This window comes from Sciurus carolinensis, chromosome 14 (genome assembly GCF_902686445.1).
Source record: "Sciurus carolinensis chromosome 14, mSciCar1.2, whole genome shotgun sequence".
Taxonomy (NCBI): Eukaryota; Metazoa; Chordata; class Mammalia; order Rodentia; family Sciuridae; genus Sciurus; species Sciurus carolinensis.
In genome coordinates, this window is record NC_062226.1 from 70,298,069 (window position 1) to 70,321,652 (window position 23,584).

The 23,584-nt window shown below is 40.7% G+C and overlaps 1 protein-coding gene across 3 annotated transcripts in view; it reads left to right on the forward strand.

Annotated features, from left to right (window-relative positions):
* Positions 1-23,584, forward strand: part of Tjp2 (tight junction protein 2) — a 138,934-nt gene that overhangs the window by 35,744 nt on the left and 79,606 nt on the right. The window contains exon 1 of one of the 3 annotated variants that reach the window (XM_047524529.1): positions 14,418-14,595. The exons of 1 other annotated variant lie outside the window; for it this stretch is intronic. In XM_047524529.1, the coding sequence (XP_047380485.1) occupies positions 14,536-14,595 (60 nt within the window). In that variant the 5' untranslated portion in view covers positions 14,418-14,535. Of the gene's footprint in view, positions 1-14,417; positions 14,596-23,584 lie in introns of those variants that run through there. One more of the 3 variants, XM_047524527.1, reaches the window with a different exon arrangement.

Here is a 23,584-nt window from a genome sequence, read left to right on the forward strand (position 1 = left end):
GATGATGATGCTCTTTTTGATGTTTTTAAATACAGGAGACCTGTAAGCACATTGGTTATTTGAGTATAGCGTCTTGTTCTTAATTTCCTTCCCAAACTAGCCTATTTGTAAATGTGTAACCTAATAATGTGTTAGCTCTTAAATGTGTATTTACTTGAATTTTTTGTGCATTTACTTGGAATTGTTTCTGCATTCAGGGATTTAAGCAAATTAATAATTACCCAGCCAATGAGATTTCATACAAGTAGTTCTATCAATACCCACACAGTAATATCAGTATCTTAGAGCAGCACTCCAAATACTCATCTACAAAGCGTTTGTCATTTTAGAAATTCAAGCAAACTTTTATCATTAAAATAGTTAGTATACCATGTAAGTAGGAGAAAAATAAAAATAAGAAGGCTTAGTTATTTATTCTTACTAGGAGTAACTTTCTAATACTTTAGTCAGAGTTGAGTATGTTTTGCAAACAAAAATTAGAGTTCAAGCTTTATTCATGAAATCAATACAGAGTGTTTGTTGACCTTCCCACCGATCCCTGGAAATCTGCGATGTCTGGACTTCTTAAATATAGCACACATAGATGAGTAATGCTCAAGAGGATCTGAAACACAAATTTAATTGTACTCCTCTGTATTTAAAAGGATTCAGAACCTAAGCATTAAAAGATGACCCAGAGCCCCACCTCTCTTCACAGCCCAAATTTCTTAAAAGGATTCTCTGTGCTTCTTATCCCTTTTCCTTTCCATTCCCTTCTTTGCAACACTTTCTCCAACCCTTGTGCTGCTACTGAGAGGTCCTGTAGCTGATTTCAGGTACCCTATGGGCCAGGCAAGGCACTGCCTGGGGAAATGTAGATGCAGACTTCCCTTAGGGAGAGCTGCAGATGAATGAGGATCTGTGGCTGTGTATGGCTGCCTGAGTTGGGTCCTGCTACTATGGCTGTGTGGGAAAGCCTAGAGAAGCTTATTTTATGATTCCCACTTAACCTGATGAAATTGAGATTAAACATTTGCATCTAACTTCTAGCTGAGGGAGAGGTCATCGCTGAAGAGTCCTGATTTTATTATTTTACTTGCATGAATTGAGTGGTTGGTGACAACCCAAATTTGAATTTATTTAGAGGTAATCTGTGTAATGAGTTCAGAAAAGACCCTGGAAAGGATTCTTTCCTATACCTAACCATAATTATTTGGTATTTTTAAAAAATTATCATTTTTTAGGAAAAAACCCACAATTATTTGATTATAATTATTGCTACTTGATATTGAAATATAATTATTGATATTAACAAACCAAAGTAATTGCACATATGTAAAATTAATTTTGCTGGGCATAGTGGCATGTGCCTGTAATCAGCTATTTAGGAAGCTAAGGCAGGAGGATTGCAAGTTAAAGGTTAGCCTGGGCAACTTTGTGAGATTTTGTCTCAAAATAAAATTTAGAAATGGGCTGGGGATGTAGCTCAATGTTGCCTATCTTGTGTGAGGACCTGGGTTCAATCCCCAGTACTGTCAAAAAAATATGTGTCTATATAGGTATATATACGTATATATGTGTAGATGTATGCACATACATATACACACATAAAATATGTATGTATGCACACCACACACACACACACACACATGCGTGCGCACACACATTTTTTGCACTGGGGATTTAACCCAGAGGTACTTTACCACTGACCTGCATCCCTAACCCTTTTTTTTTTTTTTTGAGACAGGGTCTTGCTAAGTTGCTTAGAGCCTTGCAAAGTTGCTTAGACTGGTCTTGAACTTGTGAGCCTCCTGCCTCAATCTCCTGAGCTGCTGGGATTACAGGAGTATACTACTGTGCCCAACTTGCTTTGGATCTTAAGTTTGGTTACTAAGATATTTAACTTTGTTAACACACTTTCAAAGAAGCTTCTGATAGTTTTTGTTCAGCCAAATAATTATGGCAAGAAAGAGGAATGCTTTCCCAAGATTTAGAACTAGACTCTTAAGATTTAGCAACTGGAAGCCAGGTATGGTAGCACACACCTGTAATCCCAGCAGCTCAGGAGGCTGAGGCAGGAGGATCTCAAGTTCAAAGCCTGCCTCAGCAATTTAGCGAGGACCTAAGGAACTGTCTCTAAATAAAATATATAAAAGGGCTGGGGAGTGGCTCAGTGGTTAAGCCCCTCTGGGTTCAAAATAAAAGGAAAGTTTTAGCAACTGGAGAATGGTTTCCAGTGAGATCAGGAAGAGAGAAGGTATGTAAAATAGTGTCATTGGGAATAATAGCTAGGATTGGTTTGGAAAAAAATAATAGAAAAATACTGTCTATGATTTAGTGTTTAGAATGTAACTCTCAAGGTGCTCTGAAAATCTTGGAAATAAACCTTGATTGATTTGTTTAAAAACTTAGACTATAACTTTGGAAGCAGGAAAAGCTACATATATTTCTGAGTCCAAATGAAAGAATTTATTCCTCTGTTTAACCTGGCCCTCGCGTCCTGGATTAGCAAAGATTTTGTTGTATCTTCTATAAACCCAATTGCATTCCTTTGGCTCCCCACCCTGCTTGCTTCTCTCCATTACTCTAGAAGTATGGAAAACTAGCTGGCTACTAGTCTTAGCCTCCAAGAACACTGCCAGATAAGCTCTTCTGGGAGATCCTGGGACCGAGACTCAGAGACTAGAAATGAGACATTCCAATCATACCATTTATTCCACTTGAAAACAGGGAGAAAGAGATAGGATCTGCTAACAGCATTAATTTAGGATGCAAATGTGCCACGATTCTGGACCCCTGTGCTTGCAGTGTTTATGCGGCCCGTTCTTCTGCCTCGCTTGCTTTCCCTGTTTCTGGTGGTCACAAGTCTCGAGTGGAAGGTGAAGTTGGCTCAGTGGAGGGAAGGTGTCTTAACATCAGCACATGCTCCTTTATAGAGGGATGTGGGACAACAGACTTGGTTAAACTGTATCTCACCAAGGATCTGTATTTTTTCTGCAGTTTAGGGCAGAGTCTGTGGGTCAGGTTGGGATGTAATGAGCCCGGCCACTGGATGATCAATGTAGGAGTGGCAGAGCTGTCTAATGAGCTAGGTTTTATTATAGTATTAATAGTTATGACATGCTATTAACAATATAAAATTGTGAATTATAAAATATATTATGTATGATTATGAATTAAATAGTCATTAGTTATATTTTATGAAATAAATAAATATGATTTAAGATTTACTTTATTGTCCCATCTGCTTCTCTTTAAAGAAAAACTCATTCGTTTCATTCTTTTAATCTATATTTAACATGCAAATACTCCATTTAATCTATTTATCTTTAAGGTATCCTATAGGGTACTAACTTATTACCTGTACTTAATTCATTTTATGAATTCTGCCTCTTTTTTCCCTCTTTTTTTGGTACTGGGAGTTGAACCCAGGGGTGCTTTACCACTGAGCCACATCCCCAATCCTTTTTAAATTATTTATTTTATTATTTTATTTTAGTTTTTAATTTTAATTTTTTTGGTAGTGGGGATCGAACCCAGGGTGCTTTACCAACTGAGCTACATCCCCAGCCCTTTTTATTTTTTATTTCAAGACAGAGTCTCACTAAGTTGCTGAGGGCTAAATTGCTGAGGATGGCCTTGAACTAGCATCTTCCTGCAATCCTCATGCCTCCTGAATTCCTGGAATTATAGACATGTGCTACCAAGCTCAGAATCCCAACCCATTGCTTTAGTCTCCTGAGTCACTGATATTATAGACATGTACCACTGCCCAGTTTTTGCCTGGGTCTTATTGGCTACTTGCTTCCATATTATCTATATGAAAATAAATCTTAGGAGTTTCATCTATTTCAATTTTTTGTCCTCTAAAGCAGTTTCGAAAATAACTTTAGCTGGGCACAATGGTACAGACCTGTAATCCCAGTGCTTGGGAGACTAAGGCAGGAGGTCTCAAGTTCAAGGCCAGCCTTGGCAACCTAGTAAGACCTTGTCTCAATATAAAAAAAAAGACTGGGGATGTGGCTCTGTAGCTCAGTGTATAATCTCTAGTACCAAAATAATGATAATAGTTATTGAAGACCAAATGTATGTGTATACAAATATAAACATAATAGGAAGGATTAGTAAGGATTAGTAGACCAGATCCTTTCTTTTATAAACCAGACACTTTTTTTAGTGCTGGGGATTGAACTCAGAGCCTTGGGTTTAGCAAGCACTCTACCAATTGAGCTATATCCCGGTCCTACAAGTAGCTTTTTCCCCCTCTAACCTTGAAAATGTTTTAATTCAACAACAGGTGGTGGTGTGCACCTATAGTCCCAGCAACTCTGAAGGCTGAGGTTGGAAGATCACCTGGGTGTACGAGGATTTAGTGAGACCACTGCCTCAAAAGGAAAAGGAAAAGCAAACAAGTTTTACCTGCTTTCAAAGTTGCAATCTTCTGACAGGAATATTGTGTCAGAGAATTGCAACAATGTCTCTTTAGCAGAATTCACCAACTTAAGTAGGAAGGTGCATACTTAAAAATACCAACTCCCTAAGCCTCTTTTTGGACCTACTCAATCTTTGGGAGGAGCCTAAAATACTTTTTGTTGATGTTATTTTGGTTGATTTTGGTGGGGAGGTTGTTATTTAACAAAGTGCCTCTGGTGATCACTATCATCAGAGAGATTTAGGACACTGTTCTATAGAACATAAGTGTTATAAGCCACATTTTTCTTTTGACTGAATGTGTCCTGGGCACCTTTCACAGGCCTAGCTTCCTTTGTGCTCATTTGCACAGTTGTCCTGGAAAGCTATTTATTTGCAACTCTAAGGTCACCTTCAGGTCTGAAGATTATTTGAGAAGGCTCTTCCACAACTTTTATCTGTATCAATCAGGGATACTGAATTCTTAGGGCTAGTGGATTCTAGTGATAATTTTTTAAAAAGCTATTCGGATGTTATAGAGGCTCCTCAGGTTTCCTTGTTTCTCTGAAGAGGACAGTCCCCTGGGACCTTCTTACCTTAGATTCCCTCCCTTGTCAGAGAGAGGAGGGTCTTTATAGCTAGTGAAATTTTTTACTGACTAAAGTTTTTTCTTAAAGTATTTTTTAGGGAAAGGGAGCTCTGAATTTGACTTAGACACCAGAATCACATTTGAATCAAGGCCTTCTGATGAACTAGCTCATGGCTGGAATCTAATTGCATTTGTGGCGTTTGCTTTTTAAAAATATTACATAGGAAGAGTTTCACAAAACTAGGTGGATGTGGTGGTGCATGCCTGTAATACGAGAGACTTGGGAGGATGAGGCAGGAGGATTGCAAGTTCAAAGCCAGCTTCAGCAACAGTGAGGTGCTAAGCAACTTTAGAGACCCTGTGTCTAAATAAATACAAAATAGGGCTGGGGATGTGGCTCTGTGGTTGAGTGCCCCTGAGTTCAATCCCTAGTACTCCCCTCCAAAAAAAAAAAGAGTTTCACAAACTTGACTCCCAATGTTGTTTGGATAAAACTCAATTTGCTTATTATTGGCAAAACCTTTCCTGAGTTCCATTAAAAGGAGTTAGGAGAATAATAACCATAAAATCTCACCTCTCCTCTCATTCCGTGCACTAATTGCAATAGAGGCAATAACTGAAGGGACTGTAGAGCCATTGAAAGAAAGGGCTTTGAATCTGACAGACCTGGACTTGGGTTCTGTACCTGCCATCTGTGTACTTGAGGATGATCTTGGCAAGCTGCTTTTCCTCCCTGAAGCTGCTTCTTTACCTTGAAGCAGAGGTAATGATACCTAATATAGAAGGTCACTGAGGACTTACATTCACTAAGTTAATGTAATGCACGAAAGGTTCCTGGTATATACCATGTATTTAATCAATCATTGTTTATCAGGGTTTCTATTTGCATGAGGTTTTATTTTTTGTTTGTTTGTTTATTTATTTATTTGGTGATGATTGTTCTTTTCTTTTCTTTTTTCCCCCCAGTACTGGAGATTGAACTCAGGGTATTTTACCACAGAGTTACATCCCAGTCCCCCTTTTTTGGTACCAGGGCTTGAACCCAGGAGCCCTTAACCACTGAGCCAAATTCCCAGCCCTTTTTATTATTTGATTTTGAGTCAGGGTCTCACTGAGTGGCTGAGGTTGACTTTGAACTTGCAATCCTCCTGTCTCAGCTCTCAAACTGCTGGGATTACAGGCATGTGCCACTGCGCCCAGCAATGTGTTGTTTTAAATGGAGGTTTATAGTTGGTATCTATTCCTGAAAAGAAAGTGTGGCTTGCATATTCTTCAATGTAAACAGTAGTAAGATCATAAAACCTGTGGTAAGGCAGAACACAATGCCTCTGAGGATTCAGGGCATCCTGCCAGGGAGGAAAAGTTCCTCCACACTGCAGAGCATGCTCTCTCTGAGGGCCTGTATAATCCAGACCATGTTCCAAGAGATGCTTCTTGGCTCCCCAGGACTAGAGTTGAATTATATGATGCCTGACCCTCAGTTGACAAGGCTGAGTTGGCACTCTGGGTGTCCAGCCTGAGCACACTCAGCCCTGGAAGTGACCTAAAAGCCTGCACATGGTCAGCCTAGACTCTAACCACCTTCTTGCATTCCAGAGCCCTCTAAGAAAATTTGTCTCAGTCCTCCTCACTCCTAATCCATCCAAGTCACAGCCGACTCTCAATTGCCCAGCTAATTCTTTGTCAACTTCGAGGTCAGCTATACCCATTATGCTCACAAACACTGCTGGGTTCTTTTTTTTAAGTTGTCAATGGACCTTTATTTACTTATTTATATGGTGCTGAGAATAGAACCCAGTGCCTCACACATGCTAGGCAAGGACTGTGCCACTGAGCCACACAACCCAAGTCCCACGCCTGGGTTCATACACCAGGGAGAGGATGCTTGGATTTGGGATTTGTGCCACCAGCAGGTGGAGGAGAGTGAATAGAAAGACACCATCCACTAAAAACTATTGTCCCCATAAGTCTGACTACTTTGGCACCTACAATAACATCTTTTCATTGTAGAAATAACATCCATGGCAGTTGATTACCAATGATAATAGTAGTGAGGTTAAAAAGAGACATAGATAATAGGCTCCTTTGCTTTCTTCAGCTACTCTCTCTTCCCACTGTAATGCTCCTCTGGGCTTCCCATACCCTGACCAGACCACCCACTGTCCCTCACTTTTTTGAACCTCTATGCTATACCTCTAAAAGGCTTATTCCATGGGAAACAGAACACCCAACTGGATTCCACCTCCTTGCATTGCTTCCTGGTTGTCTTCGAGGTAGTCTTTTTGCTTAAGCAGAAAGAGAAATCCAAGCAGGAGATGACTCTGTGGTTCAGGCAGAGAAACTTCAACAAAGGCTCTGGGGAAGGGGTGAGTTAGACTGGGTCTCAGGAGCCACCTCCACAAAGAAAGGCCAGTGTATCTACAGGCAGCGTAGCTCATATAGCCTCTGAGGCCATCTTAGTCAGCTTAGGCAGCTATCCAAAATACAACAGGCTTATGGGGTGCTTAAACCACAGCCCTTCCTCACAGTTCCGGAGCTTGGCAAGTCCAAGATCAAGGTGCTAACTGGTTCTGTTCCCCTTGGCTGGCTTTTAGGTGCCTGAATTCTCAGTGTGTGATATATGTTCCTTTCCTAGGGATATATCTCAATATTTATCTAATTTATCTATCTTATCTATCTATTTATCTATCTATCTAATCTATTTTATTACCTTCCACTACGTCTAAATACCATTGCATTGGGGATTAAGGCTTACCTAAGAATTTAGGGGTGAAGGGGAAGACACAAACTTTCAGCCCTTAATGGAGACCATTAAGGAAGAAGTGTGGATTAGTGGCTTTTTTGTTTGTTTTTTTGTTTGGTGACCTTTTGAACAATCAGTGAACTTTTAAGAGATGAAGCATAAAAAGGGACACTATCTGATTTACCTTGTAAAAAGATCTGAGTAGCTGAATGGGAGGGAAGGAGACAGTGAGGCTAGATCCCAGAAAGGAGAAACTTTCTAAAATTAAATCCATGTAATTTAAACAAATTTAATCTCTTAATGTTTTTCACATTTTGTTTTCTCTAGAAGTATGTTTGGGGTGAGAATTCATCTTTCTTTCCTCTTTAGATGATTTTTTTTTTTTTTTTTTTTGGTACCAGGAATTGAACTCATGGGCACTCAACCATGGAGCCACATCCCCAGCCCTATTTTGTATTTTATTTAGAGATAGGGTCTCACTGAGTTGCTTAGCACCTTGCCATTGCTGAGGCTGGCTTTGAACTCACAATCCTCCTGCCTCATCCTCCCAAGCTGCTGGGATTACAGGCATGCACCACCATGCCTAGCTAGATGATCTTTTGGGGGACAAATATGTTGAAGAAAGATATATCTTGCATTTATGAATTTCTTCTGTTTCAAAATTTTTGTTGTCATTTTTTGTGGTGCAAGCAATGGAATCCAGGGCCTTGTGCATGCTAGTCATTTTTGTTTGTTTGTTTGTTTGTTTGTTTTTGTTTTTTTTTTTAAACCACTGACCTACACCCATAGCCCTATTAAGTTTTTTTTTTTCTCTTCTGTTAACACCCAAAGAATTTTATTTACTATTTTTGAAAGTAAAACATTATTATTATTATTATTTAAGTACTGGAATTGAATGTGGGAGTGCTTTTTACCAGTAAGCTACATCCCTAACTTTTTATTTTTTATTTTGAGAACCGGTCTTGCTAAGTTGCTGAGACTGGTCTGGAAATTGTGATCCTCCTGCCTCAGTCTCTCGAGTAGTGGGATTAAAGGTGTCCACTACCATGTCCAGCAAAATACTCATTTTTGTTAAAATTATGCTTTTCTGTCTGTGTATATGCATGTGTCTGGAATGTTTGTCTGATGTTGAATTTGTTTATTAGGATGTTAGATAATTTGACAACTTCTTTGTGCTTTTTTAAACTGCTTAATGCTTTATAATGAGCATGTTATCATTCTTGTAAATCTTATTGGTCTAAAAACATAACAAAAAATGTCAACAGTATTGAGTAACTATGAAATGAAGTAAATAATTTTAGGTTATCTATTTTACCAAAGAGAAGAATATCTAAGTGAAAATTGGCACCATTCCTTGAGACACTGAACTATCTGGACATATTTGAAAAGACACAATCTAGAGCAACTTTCTGCTCTTTATACACAATACTAAAATGTCAGAACAGTCTTGAAGGCGGACAGCTGCAAATTGTTTTTCAGTGAACTGCAGAGGTAAAGCTTCCAAAGTTAAAGCAAGAATATGTAGTTGCCCAAAAGATGGAAACAGGCCTGAGAGATTTGCTCGAGGTGTATAAAGTGCTCATTTTTTAGTTTATATGCTTCTAAGTGCTAGAGGATAGCCTGAAAATAAGTCACTCTGTTTGCAATCTTTACAAACCTCTGACTGTTACAATTAAATGTTCCATTGTATCACATTTCTCAAACTATCCTAGATTTGAATGAGAAGCATCTCAATTCAGGAAGTCTATTATTAGGTGCTGGACACATATCTCAGTAGGAGAGCACATGTTCAGTGGGTAAGGCCCTGGTTTGAGCCCCAGCACAGAGGGAAAAAATTGCATTATTTTACCTGGGTGGGAGTTGGGCAGGAATGTGTGGTTCTAGAAGTTCCAGATAAACAGTCTTCCAACTAGCAGTTTGGGCTAGGTAGCCAGTCACCACTCCCCGACCCCCAAAAAAGAACAAAAGAAGAGTTTTCAACAAATTTTGAAAGTGAGGGGGAATAATGTGTAAGTGTTAAAAGTGAAGGCAGAAGGGGTGAAGCAGAACTGGAGATACTACCTCCTGGGTGTAACCTGGGGGCTGTGAAGCTAGAAGTCCTGCAGGGAACGGGGGCGTTATTGGTACTGATGTGTGGAGTGAGGAGGAGGGGAGGGGCCAGGGAGAGGGGCACAGACTCTTCCTCCTCCAGTGCCAGGTTCCCAGGGAGGATTTCCATATCCCTGGACCCCAGCAATTCTCCTGACCTGCTAGTGTCTATTTCCACACCTTTCTCTTCATCTCCCAAGTGGGCTTCCTGTTATATACTTCTTATCTCTCTACACCTACCCCAGGGAACAATGCAGGCATTTAAGAAGTGTTTGTCGAAGGGATGTGTCTTTATGATTCCAGTCTGGCCTTCAGCATGAAAAGCAACTTGGTAACTCAGTTAGCCTGTACACTTCTCTATGTTAGTTTTTCTTGCTCTCAGTTCATAAGACCATATAACGTTTTGCAAACACATACATACATATGTGCATACTCCAAATCTTAACTGACTAACAGGCATAGTTTATTGCATATATTTGAGGTCTTCAGATCCACCTGCTTCAGATAACTTATAAATTGTAATACACACTGAAAAGCGTTGAAAAAAAATTGTCTGCTGCAAAAACAGTAAATATAATTTAAGAAGAAAAATATGGGGTTGGGGATATAGCTCAGAGCAGCACTAACTTCTCAGTGCCTAGCACATGCAAGCCCCATGGGCTCTATCCTTAGCACCAAAAAAGAATAAAAAAAGAAAAACAAACAAACAACAACAACAACAAAAATACAGGGAGAGAGAGATAAAGAAAAAAGAAAAATATATGCATAATTTCACCATCAAATCATTTTCCCCATATACTTTCTAAAACTTTTACATATTTACATTTTTAATAATTTCATCATTATTATTATAGGTTAGATAAAATTTATATTCTTTTTCATTGGTGATCATATCATTATAATTCTCCTTGTTGTATATAGACTTTATTATTATTTTTGGGGGGGTACTGAGGATTGGACTCAGGGGCACTCAACCACTGAGCCACATCCCCAGCCCTATTTTTTTTTTTGTATTTTATTTAGAGACAGGGTCTCACTGAATTGCTTAGCCTCTTGCTTTTGCTAAGGCTGCCTTTGAACTCTTGATTCTCCTGTCTCAGCCTCTGGAGCCACTGGAATTACAGGTGTGTGCCATCTACCTGGTGACTTTATTATAATTTTAAATGATGATTTGCTATGCCAGTTAAGTCAATTAACTACAACTTAATAGCCCTTTGTCATTGGACGTTGATGATTCGCATCTTTCATTACTAGGACTGGCATATAGTAGAGGTCGCCTGATACTGGTCACCCACAGTAATCTAACCTCCAGTCCCATCTTTCCATTGGAAGGGCTCTGACCAAGATAAGGAATGGTTTTCTACTTAATGAGTATTTTCAATTCTTATCTTAATTGATTTCCTTAGAGTTCCATGTTGTTGGCTATTCTTCTCTTCCTGAAATGTATTCTTCCCTGGGCTTTTTGAACACTCGTTTAGAGAAAGTTTTTTTTTTTTTTTTCCTGCCATTTTCAGCATTGCCTTTTTGGCTTCTGTTCTGGAGACTCCCTGATTTACACCCTGAATATTGGCATTCCATGGGTAGGACCTGTCCTGATCCCCTCATGCCTCAAACTACATTGGTTCTCTGTATAGGCTCATCCCCTCCCATGAATTCCCTCTTATGACATCAGTCTGCTGGTGCATTGATGAGTCTCATTCTCTCTACTCAAATACTCCTTAATACCTCATGTAGTAGACACTATAAATATTTGTCAAATTACTAAACACCCCACCTGGATGACCCATAGCCTTTCCTTAAGCCCCTCCCAAGATCTCTTCCCACTCTGTGTTCTCTATTTTGGTGAAAGTTACCGTCATCCACTTACTTAAGTAAGCCAGTAGAAACTTGAGAGTCACCCTAGGCTCACTTCCCTCTTGTCTCCCAGTATCTAATCAGGCAGGCATCCAGCCTGCTGATCCACTTCCTTAGTTTTTCTTGAATCTGACTGGCTCCCTTTTGTCTATTGCTTCCTAACCTCAGAGCCACGTCATCTGTAATGTGCATTCCCACAAAAATGCAGTTGATCAGTATTCTTACTGACACCCATCACTCCCAACTGTCAAATCCCCAAGAAGCTGACAGAGAACTTGGTATAAAATGCCAATCGAATCCCACTTTGATGGGAACACAGCCTCTGCTTGCCTGAGCAACCTCCTGGCACCTCAAGGAAAGTCGCCATCTTCATTCCTCACTTCTCCATGTGTTGTTTATTGCTCTCACTTGGAGAGCTGTATCCATTATTATCTCACAAACTCATTTAGAATGTATAAGCAACCCTGTCCCTGGAAAGTCTTTCCTAAACCCCATCTTCCCATCTTGGTAGGGGCGAGGAGCACCTCCCAAGAGCCTTTAGACCACCTTGAACCTACCAGTAGTGCCAGCACTTACTCACTTGCTGATTGTCTAGTGCAATAGACTCCCTGAGGCAGGAGGTTGACAGTAGTGCTCATAGGTACTTGTTGGATAGAAGTTCTTTGGATAAACAAATTACAGGAGTGGGTTTTAAAGTGTGTAATCCCACATTGCACTACCATGAACTAATAAATTGCTTTTCCAAAGAGCTGCATAGATTCATATGCCAACAGCAAAACTAGTGTTTTCAATTCCAATGAGTTTTCCAACAATGTTTTTTTGAATGCTTACTGTCATGAGATGTACCAGAAGAATGGTATTCTAGCATATAACTATGTCATCATTTGGAGTAGTATTATCTGTGGTGATGGAAATATTCTGTATCTGCACTGTCTAATATGTAGCCATTGGTCACATTGTGGCTATTGATTTTTTTTTTTTTTTTTTTTTTTTTTTTTTTTTTGCAGTGCTGGGGATCAAACCCAGGGCCTTGAGCATGTGAGGCAAGTGCTCTACCACTGAGTTACATCCCCACCCCACATGGGCTATTGAGCACTTGAAGTATGATTGATGTGACTCAGAGGTTGAATTTTTTTCATTTCCTTTAATTTTAGTTAATTTTAACTGAAATGTAAATACTGGTTGGTGGCAGGTGCTCATCCTAATGGACAATCCAACTCTAGAGAGAAAAAGGGACTCATTCTGCAGATGTAATTGCTACATTCTGGATCTTGTCTGCCGTTTTAAATGCCAGTGGTATAAACTCACATCACTAAGGTGTGACCAGTTCACAAGTGCTATCATTATTCTAGTAAGTCAGCACCACCTAATTTGGGAAACATTAAAAAAAAAAAAAAGGTGCTTAGATCATGAGTGGTAACATCTCACATCAGGAATACAACCAAAATGTCTCAGTAGGGAGTCTGAGGTAAAGTGGGAAATGTTACTCATGGTGCAATTTATCCAAAGGTGTGCACTTAGCTACTCCAAAAAATTGCTGGATGCCAGAAGCCTAACACTTTCAGAGAGGCATCTGCTGGACTTGTTTTTCTGCCAAACTTGTTTTGATTAGACAGGAAGTGAAGCAACTTTTCGGAGAGGGAACCCAGCATCTGGATCTCGTCAGGGAGCGGGGGATCCGACCAAACATTTTTACCTTTTACCTTCTACTTGTGAGTTTAGATCATATTTTGCTTTCCTGTTTAAGGGAAGAGCAGTATGGGCAATATATTTCCAACTTGTTTCTTTAGATTTCAAACCCCAAATTTTATACACACTCACACACATACACGATTATATATATTTAACCAGTGTAGTTTTGATTCTCCAAATAATTTATATGCTCCTAAAATAAAGACTTATCTAAATTGCATAATCCTTTGTACATAGGGGACTCTGAAACGAATAAATATACCGGGTTGAATTCGAGGAATCCTGATGGATAAAGCTTTGTGACCTACTACTGTAGTATTTTATAAGCTGATGACCACGGGGGAGAGATTTCAATCTCTTTATTCGAGTTGTTGGCGATGTGCCAAAGCGGTAACCTGGAGTACATTGTTCCAAAGAGTCCTGTTTTAATATTTAATGTGAGTCTCATATACCCTCAAAATTTGGGTAAGTAGTTGTTGAGCTGACAAATTTGGGGTACAAGACCTACTATGTGTTACTGGCCAGGCAGGCCTGCAGACAAGATGGAAAACTTTAGGGGTTTTCCATCTCTTCCCTTCCGAATAGAACTGAAGCGCTGCCTTTGGGAGGCCAATCCTCTCCAAAAAGTGTTCTTTGCAACATTACCGGGGGACAGGGGAAAACCTGCGGACCCACAGGGCAGCGCCACAGACTCTTCCCAATCACGCCAAACTTGTAGCGCTTCCCGGGCGCGCGCGCTCTGACCGGACCTGCCGGCTCCAGTGCACGCCGCGGAGCGAACCATCGGGCCAGCCCAGAGGGGGTGCAGGCGGGGCTGCGGCGGGATGCTCAGGCCTCGGGACTCTTAGCCGCCTCTGCGGGTCCTCCCGTCCCCGACCAGGAATTATGAGTAACAAGGTCTGCCGCTGGGGCCTCGGAGACTGCTGCGTAGGAGAACAGTCCCCCTCCCCGGCGCGAAGGTGGTAGCGGCCCATTTGAGGGTTTCCCGGGCCAGCAGCAGGCGCAAAGGCGTAGCGCTCTGGCTAGGGGCGGGCCGTCGCCGCTGCCGCGGGAGGAGGGACAAAGGGGTGGGTCCCCGCGTTCTGCACCGAGGCGGCCGGGACTACAGGTCCGGGAACTGACCCGCGGCCAGGAGGAGAAGCGGGACCCAGAACTGTGCCCACGCTGGACCTGCGCCGAGATGCCGGTGCGAGGAGACCGCGGGTTTCCACCCCGGCGGGAGCTGTCAGGTTGGCTGCGTGTAAGTTCTCTTGCGCTGCGCAGTCGGGAGGCGGGTCGGAAGCGGGAGCAGGGGAGCGCGTGGTGGGCTCTACTCAAGGTTTCTCTGGAGAAAGCTGGAATTCTCCCACGCGGACGTGGAGCGCAGGGAAGGGTAGATTTTGCCGAACCGAGTTGTGACTCGTGACCTCCAGGGACCCAGGATCCTTTTCTTTACTCTCTAGAGTCACTTGTGTTTGAGATCGAGTCGCAGCTAGAGGAAATGTCTTGAACCCAGTGTTCTGGGTTTCTGCTGCGCCTGTTGTCTCCTACTCTTTTCCTGTGTTTCCTGCTCTGTTTCAAGGCACACTGTACTTAATGCAAAGTTGCAAGTATGGGTACATGAGAGGAACTGACAACTCGCTAGGGACCGAACTCCCCATTTTCCTTTTTAACCAGCTACCTCTGCATTACAAGCAAAATTATTTTCAGTAGGAAATGAAGATGGGGTTTTGGAAGAAGACACAACAAGGGAGTGATGAATACTTTGTACTCTTGTATTATCTTACCTGTCACCAGTTTCTTTACGTCTTCGTTTGTAAACTTTTTGCTTTCACACAGTTTAAGTTATAAATAATCAGGGATTTCAACTACGAGATTTAACATTCTTGAAATGTGGACGAACTTGAGAGTGAATACTCCAGGGCTTAGTAATGGAATACAGCCTCCCACCCCTATTTTAGCTTCAGATCTCAGGCAGAGCTGCTTCCCTGGCAGCTGTCTGAGTAATAATGGTTGTGGTTTCCCTGAAGTTCCCAGCAGAGAGTCATTCCCTCGTAGAAACTACACTGCACACTCCTTCCCTCAGCCAGGGAATCCCAGTGGGAGGAGAGAGGTTCTTTTCTTCAGCTCTCTAGGTGGTCTGTGCTTGGGGTGCTGACAGTCCCTTAGGGAGAACAGGTCCACCATTGTCCAAGTTATTCGTGGGATAGACTGTAGTAGGTAATGTACATCAAGTACACCTGGGAAGGAGAGAGTTTAAAGTGAGAAATTAGTAGTAATAATTGCATTTGTAGTTGTGTCATTAATGTACTGCCTAAGAATGACATTAGCTTATTTAGTAAGTTTTCATGCGCAGCTCCATGCTAGTGTGGTGAATATAAAGTGGATCAGAGGCACATGCCTGTACCACATAGGTTTGTTGGGAATGCATGCATATGAAGAGTCCGATGAGCTCCATTTACAAATATGGACATGGTGCTGTGGTCCCTTTTCTGGGGGAGATGGGAGAAGGGGAGTGTGCTTTACCAAGGCAAAGGTGGCTTTTGAGATGTTTCTTAAAACTTTTCAGAGCTACTGGCAAAGATTGATGAAGGGGAAATGCTGCTGCAACTTTTTTTGTTTTGTTTTGTTTTGTTTCTGGTACTGGGAATTGAATTCAGAGGTACTCCACCACTGAGCTACATCCCCAGTTCCTTTTTATCTTTTATTCTGAGACAAGGCCTCCCTAAGTTGCCCAGATTGGCCTTGATCTTGGAATCCTCCTGCCTCTGTCTCCATAGTAACTAAGATTACAGGTGGGCACAAATGCACCCAGCTTCCAGTACACTTTTGAGTTATGTTCCCAGCCAACTGCAACAACTTTTTCAATACCATTCTGCTAATTCTTAATGAGTATCTGCTTACTGCTGGTTATTGTAAAGCGATACAAAGTTGAATAAGACTTTATTTTTGCCTTCAAGGTCTGTGGACCTGAACATTTTAGGCTGTGTTAGACTCTGATCTCTCTCTCTCTCTGGTAGGATTCCTGAGGCTGAGGGAGGGACTATGTAAGACACAGATGCATACTCTGCAGGTCAGAAATACAACAAAGGGTGGTGGGATTGTCCTCTGTACACGCCCTTCAGGGATTCTTACTGGGAGGAAAGGGCATTGGAACAGACACCTCCCAATGTAAGCCACTGTAGAAAATGGAGTTAGTAATGCTTCCACCTCAGGCTGAGTAAGGACTGAACGAAATGACGCAGAGTGTGTTGGCACAGAGTGGGTGCTAAGTAAAGGGTAGCCAGTCATAGGAACTAAAACAGGTGCTAAAAACTTTTAAGTGTGGGGTGTTAAGTGCAGGGTTTTGGGTTGATAAGGGAGATGAGATCTAGAAGTACAGGTGTAGTTGCCAAAGAGGGGGAGGGAAGAAGGGGTTTCACACTGTTTTGAAAGGCTTTGATTGCCAGTAACAGAACTTTGGGAGGGATAGTCATAGAGATTTCTAATGGCTTGACTTTCCCAACAAACAAGTGAACCAGATAGTTTTCCAGTGAACATTCCACCCCATCCCTTACTAGTAAATATTACTATTTTTGAGGAATACATAGGCTTAAGACCAAAATGAATTTTTACATCACCCTCTGGGGAATTCCATTTGTAGTGACTTCTGCGTATATTTATTTAACTTTTGATCTAGTTTCTTGCACATTGATGGAAGGTCACAGCCAGTCATTTATCTTCAGTATGAGTGTGAGAACTTTTTGAAGATATCTGAATGCAAGGGAGCCAATGAAATCCCCACCATTAGCTTTTGAGCTTAGCAAGGATTTCTCTCCTTAGAAGGCTGTCTTTTTAGAAGACAGATATCCTGAAATTAGGTGGGGCCTAATTTGTGTACTTTCGTATGCACGTTAGTCATGCCTACAGTAGTAGTTCTGTAGTTCGAAAAGTCCATGCAGATTTGGTTGGGGAGTGGCATGAGACATGGGTGGTACACAGTGAAGAGTTAGGTAGGGTTAGTAATCACCAAACTTTCAACATACTTTTACCAAGAATATAAGCCAGCCATTAGGGAATTTCTTTCCTGATGCTGAAAACAAATCCCATTAAGCAGTTATGGCGATAGATTAATTTATCTAGACTGAGAACTGACTCCCAGTAAGATGCATCATTGGTTGAAAGCAGTAGCGATCCAAAAACTGCTGGCCAGGATGGCCTTGAACCAGCCAACTTTGGTGTTGGGAGGCTAAGGTGGTTTGGAGTATGGTAATGTCTGAGGATGTGATTGCACCCATGCAGACATGGGTAGAGCAAAGTAGAATTATCCTGAGAATTTACTGAGTTAGTCTGTCAATCTTAAATCCAAGGATCAAGGCCAGAAACAGACTCAGAGATCAGATTTAACCCCCATTTTGTGGGCTAAACACAGAAATATTTGCATGAACTTTTTAAAGGTTAAAAACACTAGGGCCCATAATGGGGGGGTGGGAGGGGGGCAAGAATGGAGGAAGGAGGGACTGTATAGAGGGAAAAGAGAGGTGGGAGGGGTGGGGGGGAAGGAAAAAAATAACGTAATGAATCAAACATCATTACTCTATGTAAATGTATGAGTATGCAAATGGTATGCTGTTACTAAAAAAAAAAAAAAAAAAAAAAAAAAAAAAAAAAAAAAAAAAAAACCCACTAGGGCCCATTGCACTCCCACAGGAATTTTTGTGATGACATGTTTTTAGCAGAAACCCATATAGCTAGCACATTTATAGGGGTCTAAGGTGGCATTGCCATTAAACTTTTTAATGTTTTTAGTTGTAGATGGACACAATTCCTTTATTTTATTTATTTATTTTTATGTGTTGCGGAGGATCGAACCCAGTGCCTCACATGTGCCAGGCAAGCGCTCTACCACTGAGCCACAACCCCAGCTCCACCATTAAACTTTTAAATCAGACTATATAATAGCAGTGGAAAGAAGTTTTCAGGCACACAGTCCCATTGTCTAATATCACTATGGCTAGTTCCAGTTTTACATGGTACCTTGGAAAGAAGACACTTGAGCATGTAGGCTGCCTGCATTGCTGGGTGAAAGGCAGAGTTTTGAGTTGGAAAGTGTCTGCTTCCAATTTTTTTACTTGATTAAGAGATGCACAATGACTGCTAGAGCCCTGGAGGGCCTTCATGGGCTTGGGCAATGAATGGTAGCCGATAAGGGGGACTGTTTGTTTTTGCAGTGCTCCCCAGCACTGAACGTAGGGCCTCAAACTCCTTGTTGCATAGGAACTGTTGCACTGTGTTACTGAGCCCTGTCTGTAGCCCCCTATTTTGTTTTTTAAAGGTACTTGTGTCTCCATCCTCCTGGCCAATACACCTAAGCCTCATCATCATGGATAACCTGTGAACTCAGAAGAGAGACTAAAGACTCTCAACGCCCCCAAATACTTGACCATTTAGTTAAGCATTTTCTCTGCCTTTTTTGCTGTCCTCTAAGCAGTGTTTTCTGAAATCTGGTACACACAGGCTTACAGGTGGTACTGTGGGGACATATTCCATTTTTCAATTCTTAGGCATGAATATTGTATGTCAGGAGTGAAAACATGAAGCCAGCCACCAAACCTATTTATTTTATGGCTAGATTCCTGGGTTGCTTAGAATGAGCTAAAAATAAGAATTAAGTAAAACAGTGAGTTTGTTTTAAGAACTACTATAAACTGTAGGGATGAGTGGTGCAAAGCTTAAAACAAAATTGTGAAGATGATGTTTGACAGCTGCGATTTGGGTAATATAAAGATATTAATAATATTATTGAAATAATAATTACCATATTAATTAATTCTGAAGTCTGTGATCAGTGTTTAGTTCTGGAGAACTCTAAATATACCTTGACCACACCTTCAGAAAGGTCAGACATAATGGTCCAGAAAAGCCAGGAAATTTGAATGTGATAGACTTGGTCTTAAGCAGGTGTATATTAAAAAGTGTGCTAATTTCATGACTTTTTATTTCTTTTATTTTTAATTTTTTTTTCTGTACATGCTAGGCAAGTGCTTTACTACCAAGCGACATACCCAGCCAGTTTTCGTTTGCTTTTTGGGATGCTGGGAATTAAACCCAGGGGTGCTGTACCACTGAGCTATATCCCTAATCCTTTTTTATTTTTTATTTTGAGACAGGGTCTTGCTAAAATTGCCCAGGCTGACCTTGAACCCGTAATCCTCCTGTTTCCTGAGTAGCTGGGATTATAGGTGTTCACCACCGTCCCCTATTTAGTTTTTATTTTTTGATGGAGCTAATGTTGATCTGTAAAAGAGGCTTTTAGCAAAGATTGTTCTAGAACTGAAAATCCTAAGGTAGAAAATGATTTGTATTGGAACTAAAAAAAAAAAAAAAGCCAGGTGAGATGCACTGATATTAGCTGCATAAAACAAGAAAACACTATTTTAATCACCAAAATCTCTAATGGTGTGCACATGCCATTTATGAGAAATTCTGAGCCTTCAGCTGCTAACTTGTACTTGAGTTATTTTATGTATGTATGTATGTATTTATTTATTTTGGTACCTGGGATGGGACCTAGGAGCACTTACCACTGAGCAACGTCCCCAGCCTTTTTTTTTTTTTTTTTTTTTTTTTTGCGGTGCTGGGGATTGAACCCAGGGCCTTGTGCTTGCAAGGCAAGCACTCTACCAACTGAGCTATATCCCCAGCTCCAGCCTTTTTTTATATTTTATTTGAGACAGGGTCTTGCTAAGTTGCTTAGGGTCTTGCTAAGTTGCTTAGGGTCTTGCTAAGTTGCTGAGGCTGGCTTTGAACTGTTGGTCCTCCTACCTTAGTCTCTGGAGCTGCTGGGATTACAGGTGTGTGAAAACACACTCAGCTTGAGTCATTTTAAATCAGTACAGGTATTTGTTTAGTGCTTCTGGGGAATGGTTAAAGCTTTATCAGATGTTTAACCTTAAAAACACAATGCAGCTTTTCTCAACACTTGCATGCCATTGTGTATTACAGACCTGCTGGCCACAGAACATATTTTGTGTAATCATAAATGTTTATTTTAACTTCCAGAAGAACATTTAGCCTAATTACAATATGAAACCATGGATATGGTTTCTACTTAGGTGTCTCTCCTCCTATACTGTATTGGGTGGGGGCAGTATTGATGGTAGCAATGGTAAAATAGTCCTGGTACAGCCTTTGTGAATAAATTTCCTTATTTTGGTGGGGGCAATGCTGGGTTAAAACCAGTGCTGGAAGTGTGCTAAGCTCAGGCCTTACAACTGAACTACACTCCTAGCCCTGTGAATAAAATATTTGTGGTTTTGGAAGCTGGACTGACTGACCAGAATATTTCAAATCATACCATTAATCATGGCCAAGGTCTTATGTCATTATATCCTCGAATATAATGTTTTCTAAATTTTACCCATATGTGTATGTGAATATAGACTTCAGAATTAGTTAATATGGTAATTATTATTTCAATTGTAGACTTTAATCAACCATTCAAAATATATGCATTATGTTCATGGGGGTAAAAATGGCAACAACTGTGAAAATTTTAATTTTATATACTTCATTTTGTGGACACCCTATATTCCTATGTGACTAAATTTATGAGTTAGTGACAAGTCAGAGGCCTTTGGAGGGAATGTTTGTAATCCATTGTGGGAGAGAATTATTGGTAATAAATAATGATTAAAAATCATTTATATTTTTACCATTATGGTACAGAAAAGCCTGGATGGAATTGAAGAACATTGCAGATATTTTAAATTTGTCCCTGGAGTTGAAGGTAAACAGAGAAAATAATGCTTTCTAGTCATCAGTAGGAATTAGTGAACCATTCCAGGACATAGGCCTCTTAGGAGCATTGTTCTTCCCAGGAGGAAATAATGTTCCAGATGTAGCTATTTGTTTCCACTTGCTGAGAGCCATCCATTATCAAATTATTAAAGGAAGTGCTGCTGGGTTCGACAGGTTGAGTGTCTGACTTTTTACCTTACATGGATAGCTGAGTACCTGAGAACCTGGGTGGGTGGAGTTTCACCTGGGAAAAGGAGAAGTCAATAATGTGTGGTTCCAGGCAACTGCCCTTCTTTCAAACCTTGCAAGACTGTTTCTAAATATAGCTGCAAAGCAGAATAAAAATTATTTGAGGGAATGAATGAGCAAAACTAGCATATCTGGTTTTGAAAAGAATGAATCATGGAGAAGGAACTTCCTGGTGAGCTGAGTTTCAGGAACCTACTTCCTCCCTTACCCTTCTCCAGTCAGGAGGAGTCAGTTGCTTTCTTGCCTGGGATTGGTTAGTGTGCACCTGCCAGTGTTTATTCTAGCCCTTATCAAGTCTGCTTCATGCCACCAGTCACTTCCCATTAGTGGTGAGCCCCTCCCAGGTCTGAGTCATCTCGGTAAGCCCAGAGGCTGTCAGAGCCCAAACAGATCCACTAAGTGCTTAAGGACATTGACTTGATTTGGGAAAGTTTGTAGCATGAACTAGTATAGATCAAAGACTAATTGAGAGTTTAGAAGAATGAATTCTTTACATTTATTTAGTGAGTAGATGATAGTTTGTGAGCAAAATTCCCACCAAAAATGTTTACTAAGAGAACATTTTTGTAATGGTATAGAAACAGTATCAGCCACACCATTACTTAGCTGGGTGACTTTAGCAAGGTCTCTGCTTAAACTCTAGTCTTCAGTTTCTTTCTTATATTTGATGATTGATTATTTTACTTTATTTTATTTTTGGATACTGGGGATTGAACCAGGGGTACCCAACGACTAAACCACGTCCCCAGTTCTTTCTATTTTTAATTTAATGTATTTAGGCACAGGGGTTTGAACTCAGGGGTGCTTAACCACTAGCCACATCTCTAGTCCTTTTTATTTTTTATTTTGAGACAGGGTCTCACGAAGTTGCTTAGAGCCTCGCTAAGTTGCCGGCCTCAGCCTCCCCAGTTGCTGGAATTACAAGTGTGCACCACCAGGCCCAGTTGGTGATGGTCTCTATATTCTTTTGTGGTGCTTAAGATTCTGAGTGTTCTGAGTGCTTAGTGTAAAGCCTAGAGAAGATTCTGAAAATTTTCTGTTGGTTCTTAGAGTGCTTCCTCATTCCAACTATTTTTTTATGTTTGTTTCCATTTAATTTTTTTTTCTTTAAAAAAGAGATCCAATGAATTCTTTCTGAAAGGCATTAAAAAAAAAAAAAAAAAAAAAAAAAAAAAAAAAAAGACAAACTGGGAATCCCAAAGTGGCTGATAGTTGTTTAGCTCAAGAAATGATGGCATTCAACACAAGACTGGGGTTCTAATTAGAATAAGAAATAGTTCATGCTTGTATAATTATATCAGAATGGACTCTACTGTCATGTATAATGAAAAAGAACCAGTAAAAAAAAAAAAAAAAAAAAATAGAAGTTATGGAAAGATCTATTATTTAGCTGCAGCTTAAATAATGTACTATCACAGCTCAGCTGGGTTATCTTCCTTACTGTGTAGCCCCGGCCAGCACCACAACTATCTTGCACAGCTTCTTGAAAAACTTTCCTCATCTTCTTCCACTCTTCTTCCCAGTAAAAGCTGTGTACTGGGGGCCTCCCATACCCCTTTCTTTTGCCCACAGCGTTCTCCCCAGGGACCATATTTTCTGTAGCAAGAGCATGGAAGGAGAGGCAGGCCTGGAATTGGGAGCTCTTTCAGGATCTTCATAAATAGGCTGAAGTTCAGTCTTCTGTTCACCGTCCTCAAACTCTGTTCACTGACTCCTGTAAAAGCACTCGTTGTCACTGAGTTTTAGCCTTACTTATCAGGCACATGCGAGTTTTTCAGTAGAACTTCAGGCTGAGCACTTTGCCTTCTTGGGCTGCTCTGTTTAGTGTCTGGGTAAGTTTTAAGAGGAGAGAGAGATTTGTGGCATCTCAGACACCCGTTGAAATTCTCCAGAAATGGAACTGAAAACATTTGTGCTTTTCCTTCTGGTGTTATTGTTGGAGTCTAAAAACAGGCAAGTGGTGACACACTGAAATGAAGAGGTCCTAAGTTCCTCTTGAACACTTTAGTGGCCACCTTCCTTGCAGAGCCTAAGTGCAAATTTTGTTAAAAAATTTTTGTGTGTGTGTAGGACTGGGTATTAATCCCAGGGCCTCACATACCAGGCAAGTGCTGTATCTCTGAGATACATTCCCAACACCCACTTCTTTAAATCTTTTTTTCATATTTTTTATTGGTGCCTTGTAGTTGTACATAATGGTGGGGTTTGTTGTTACATATTCA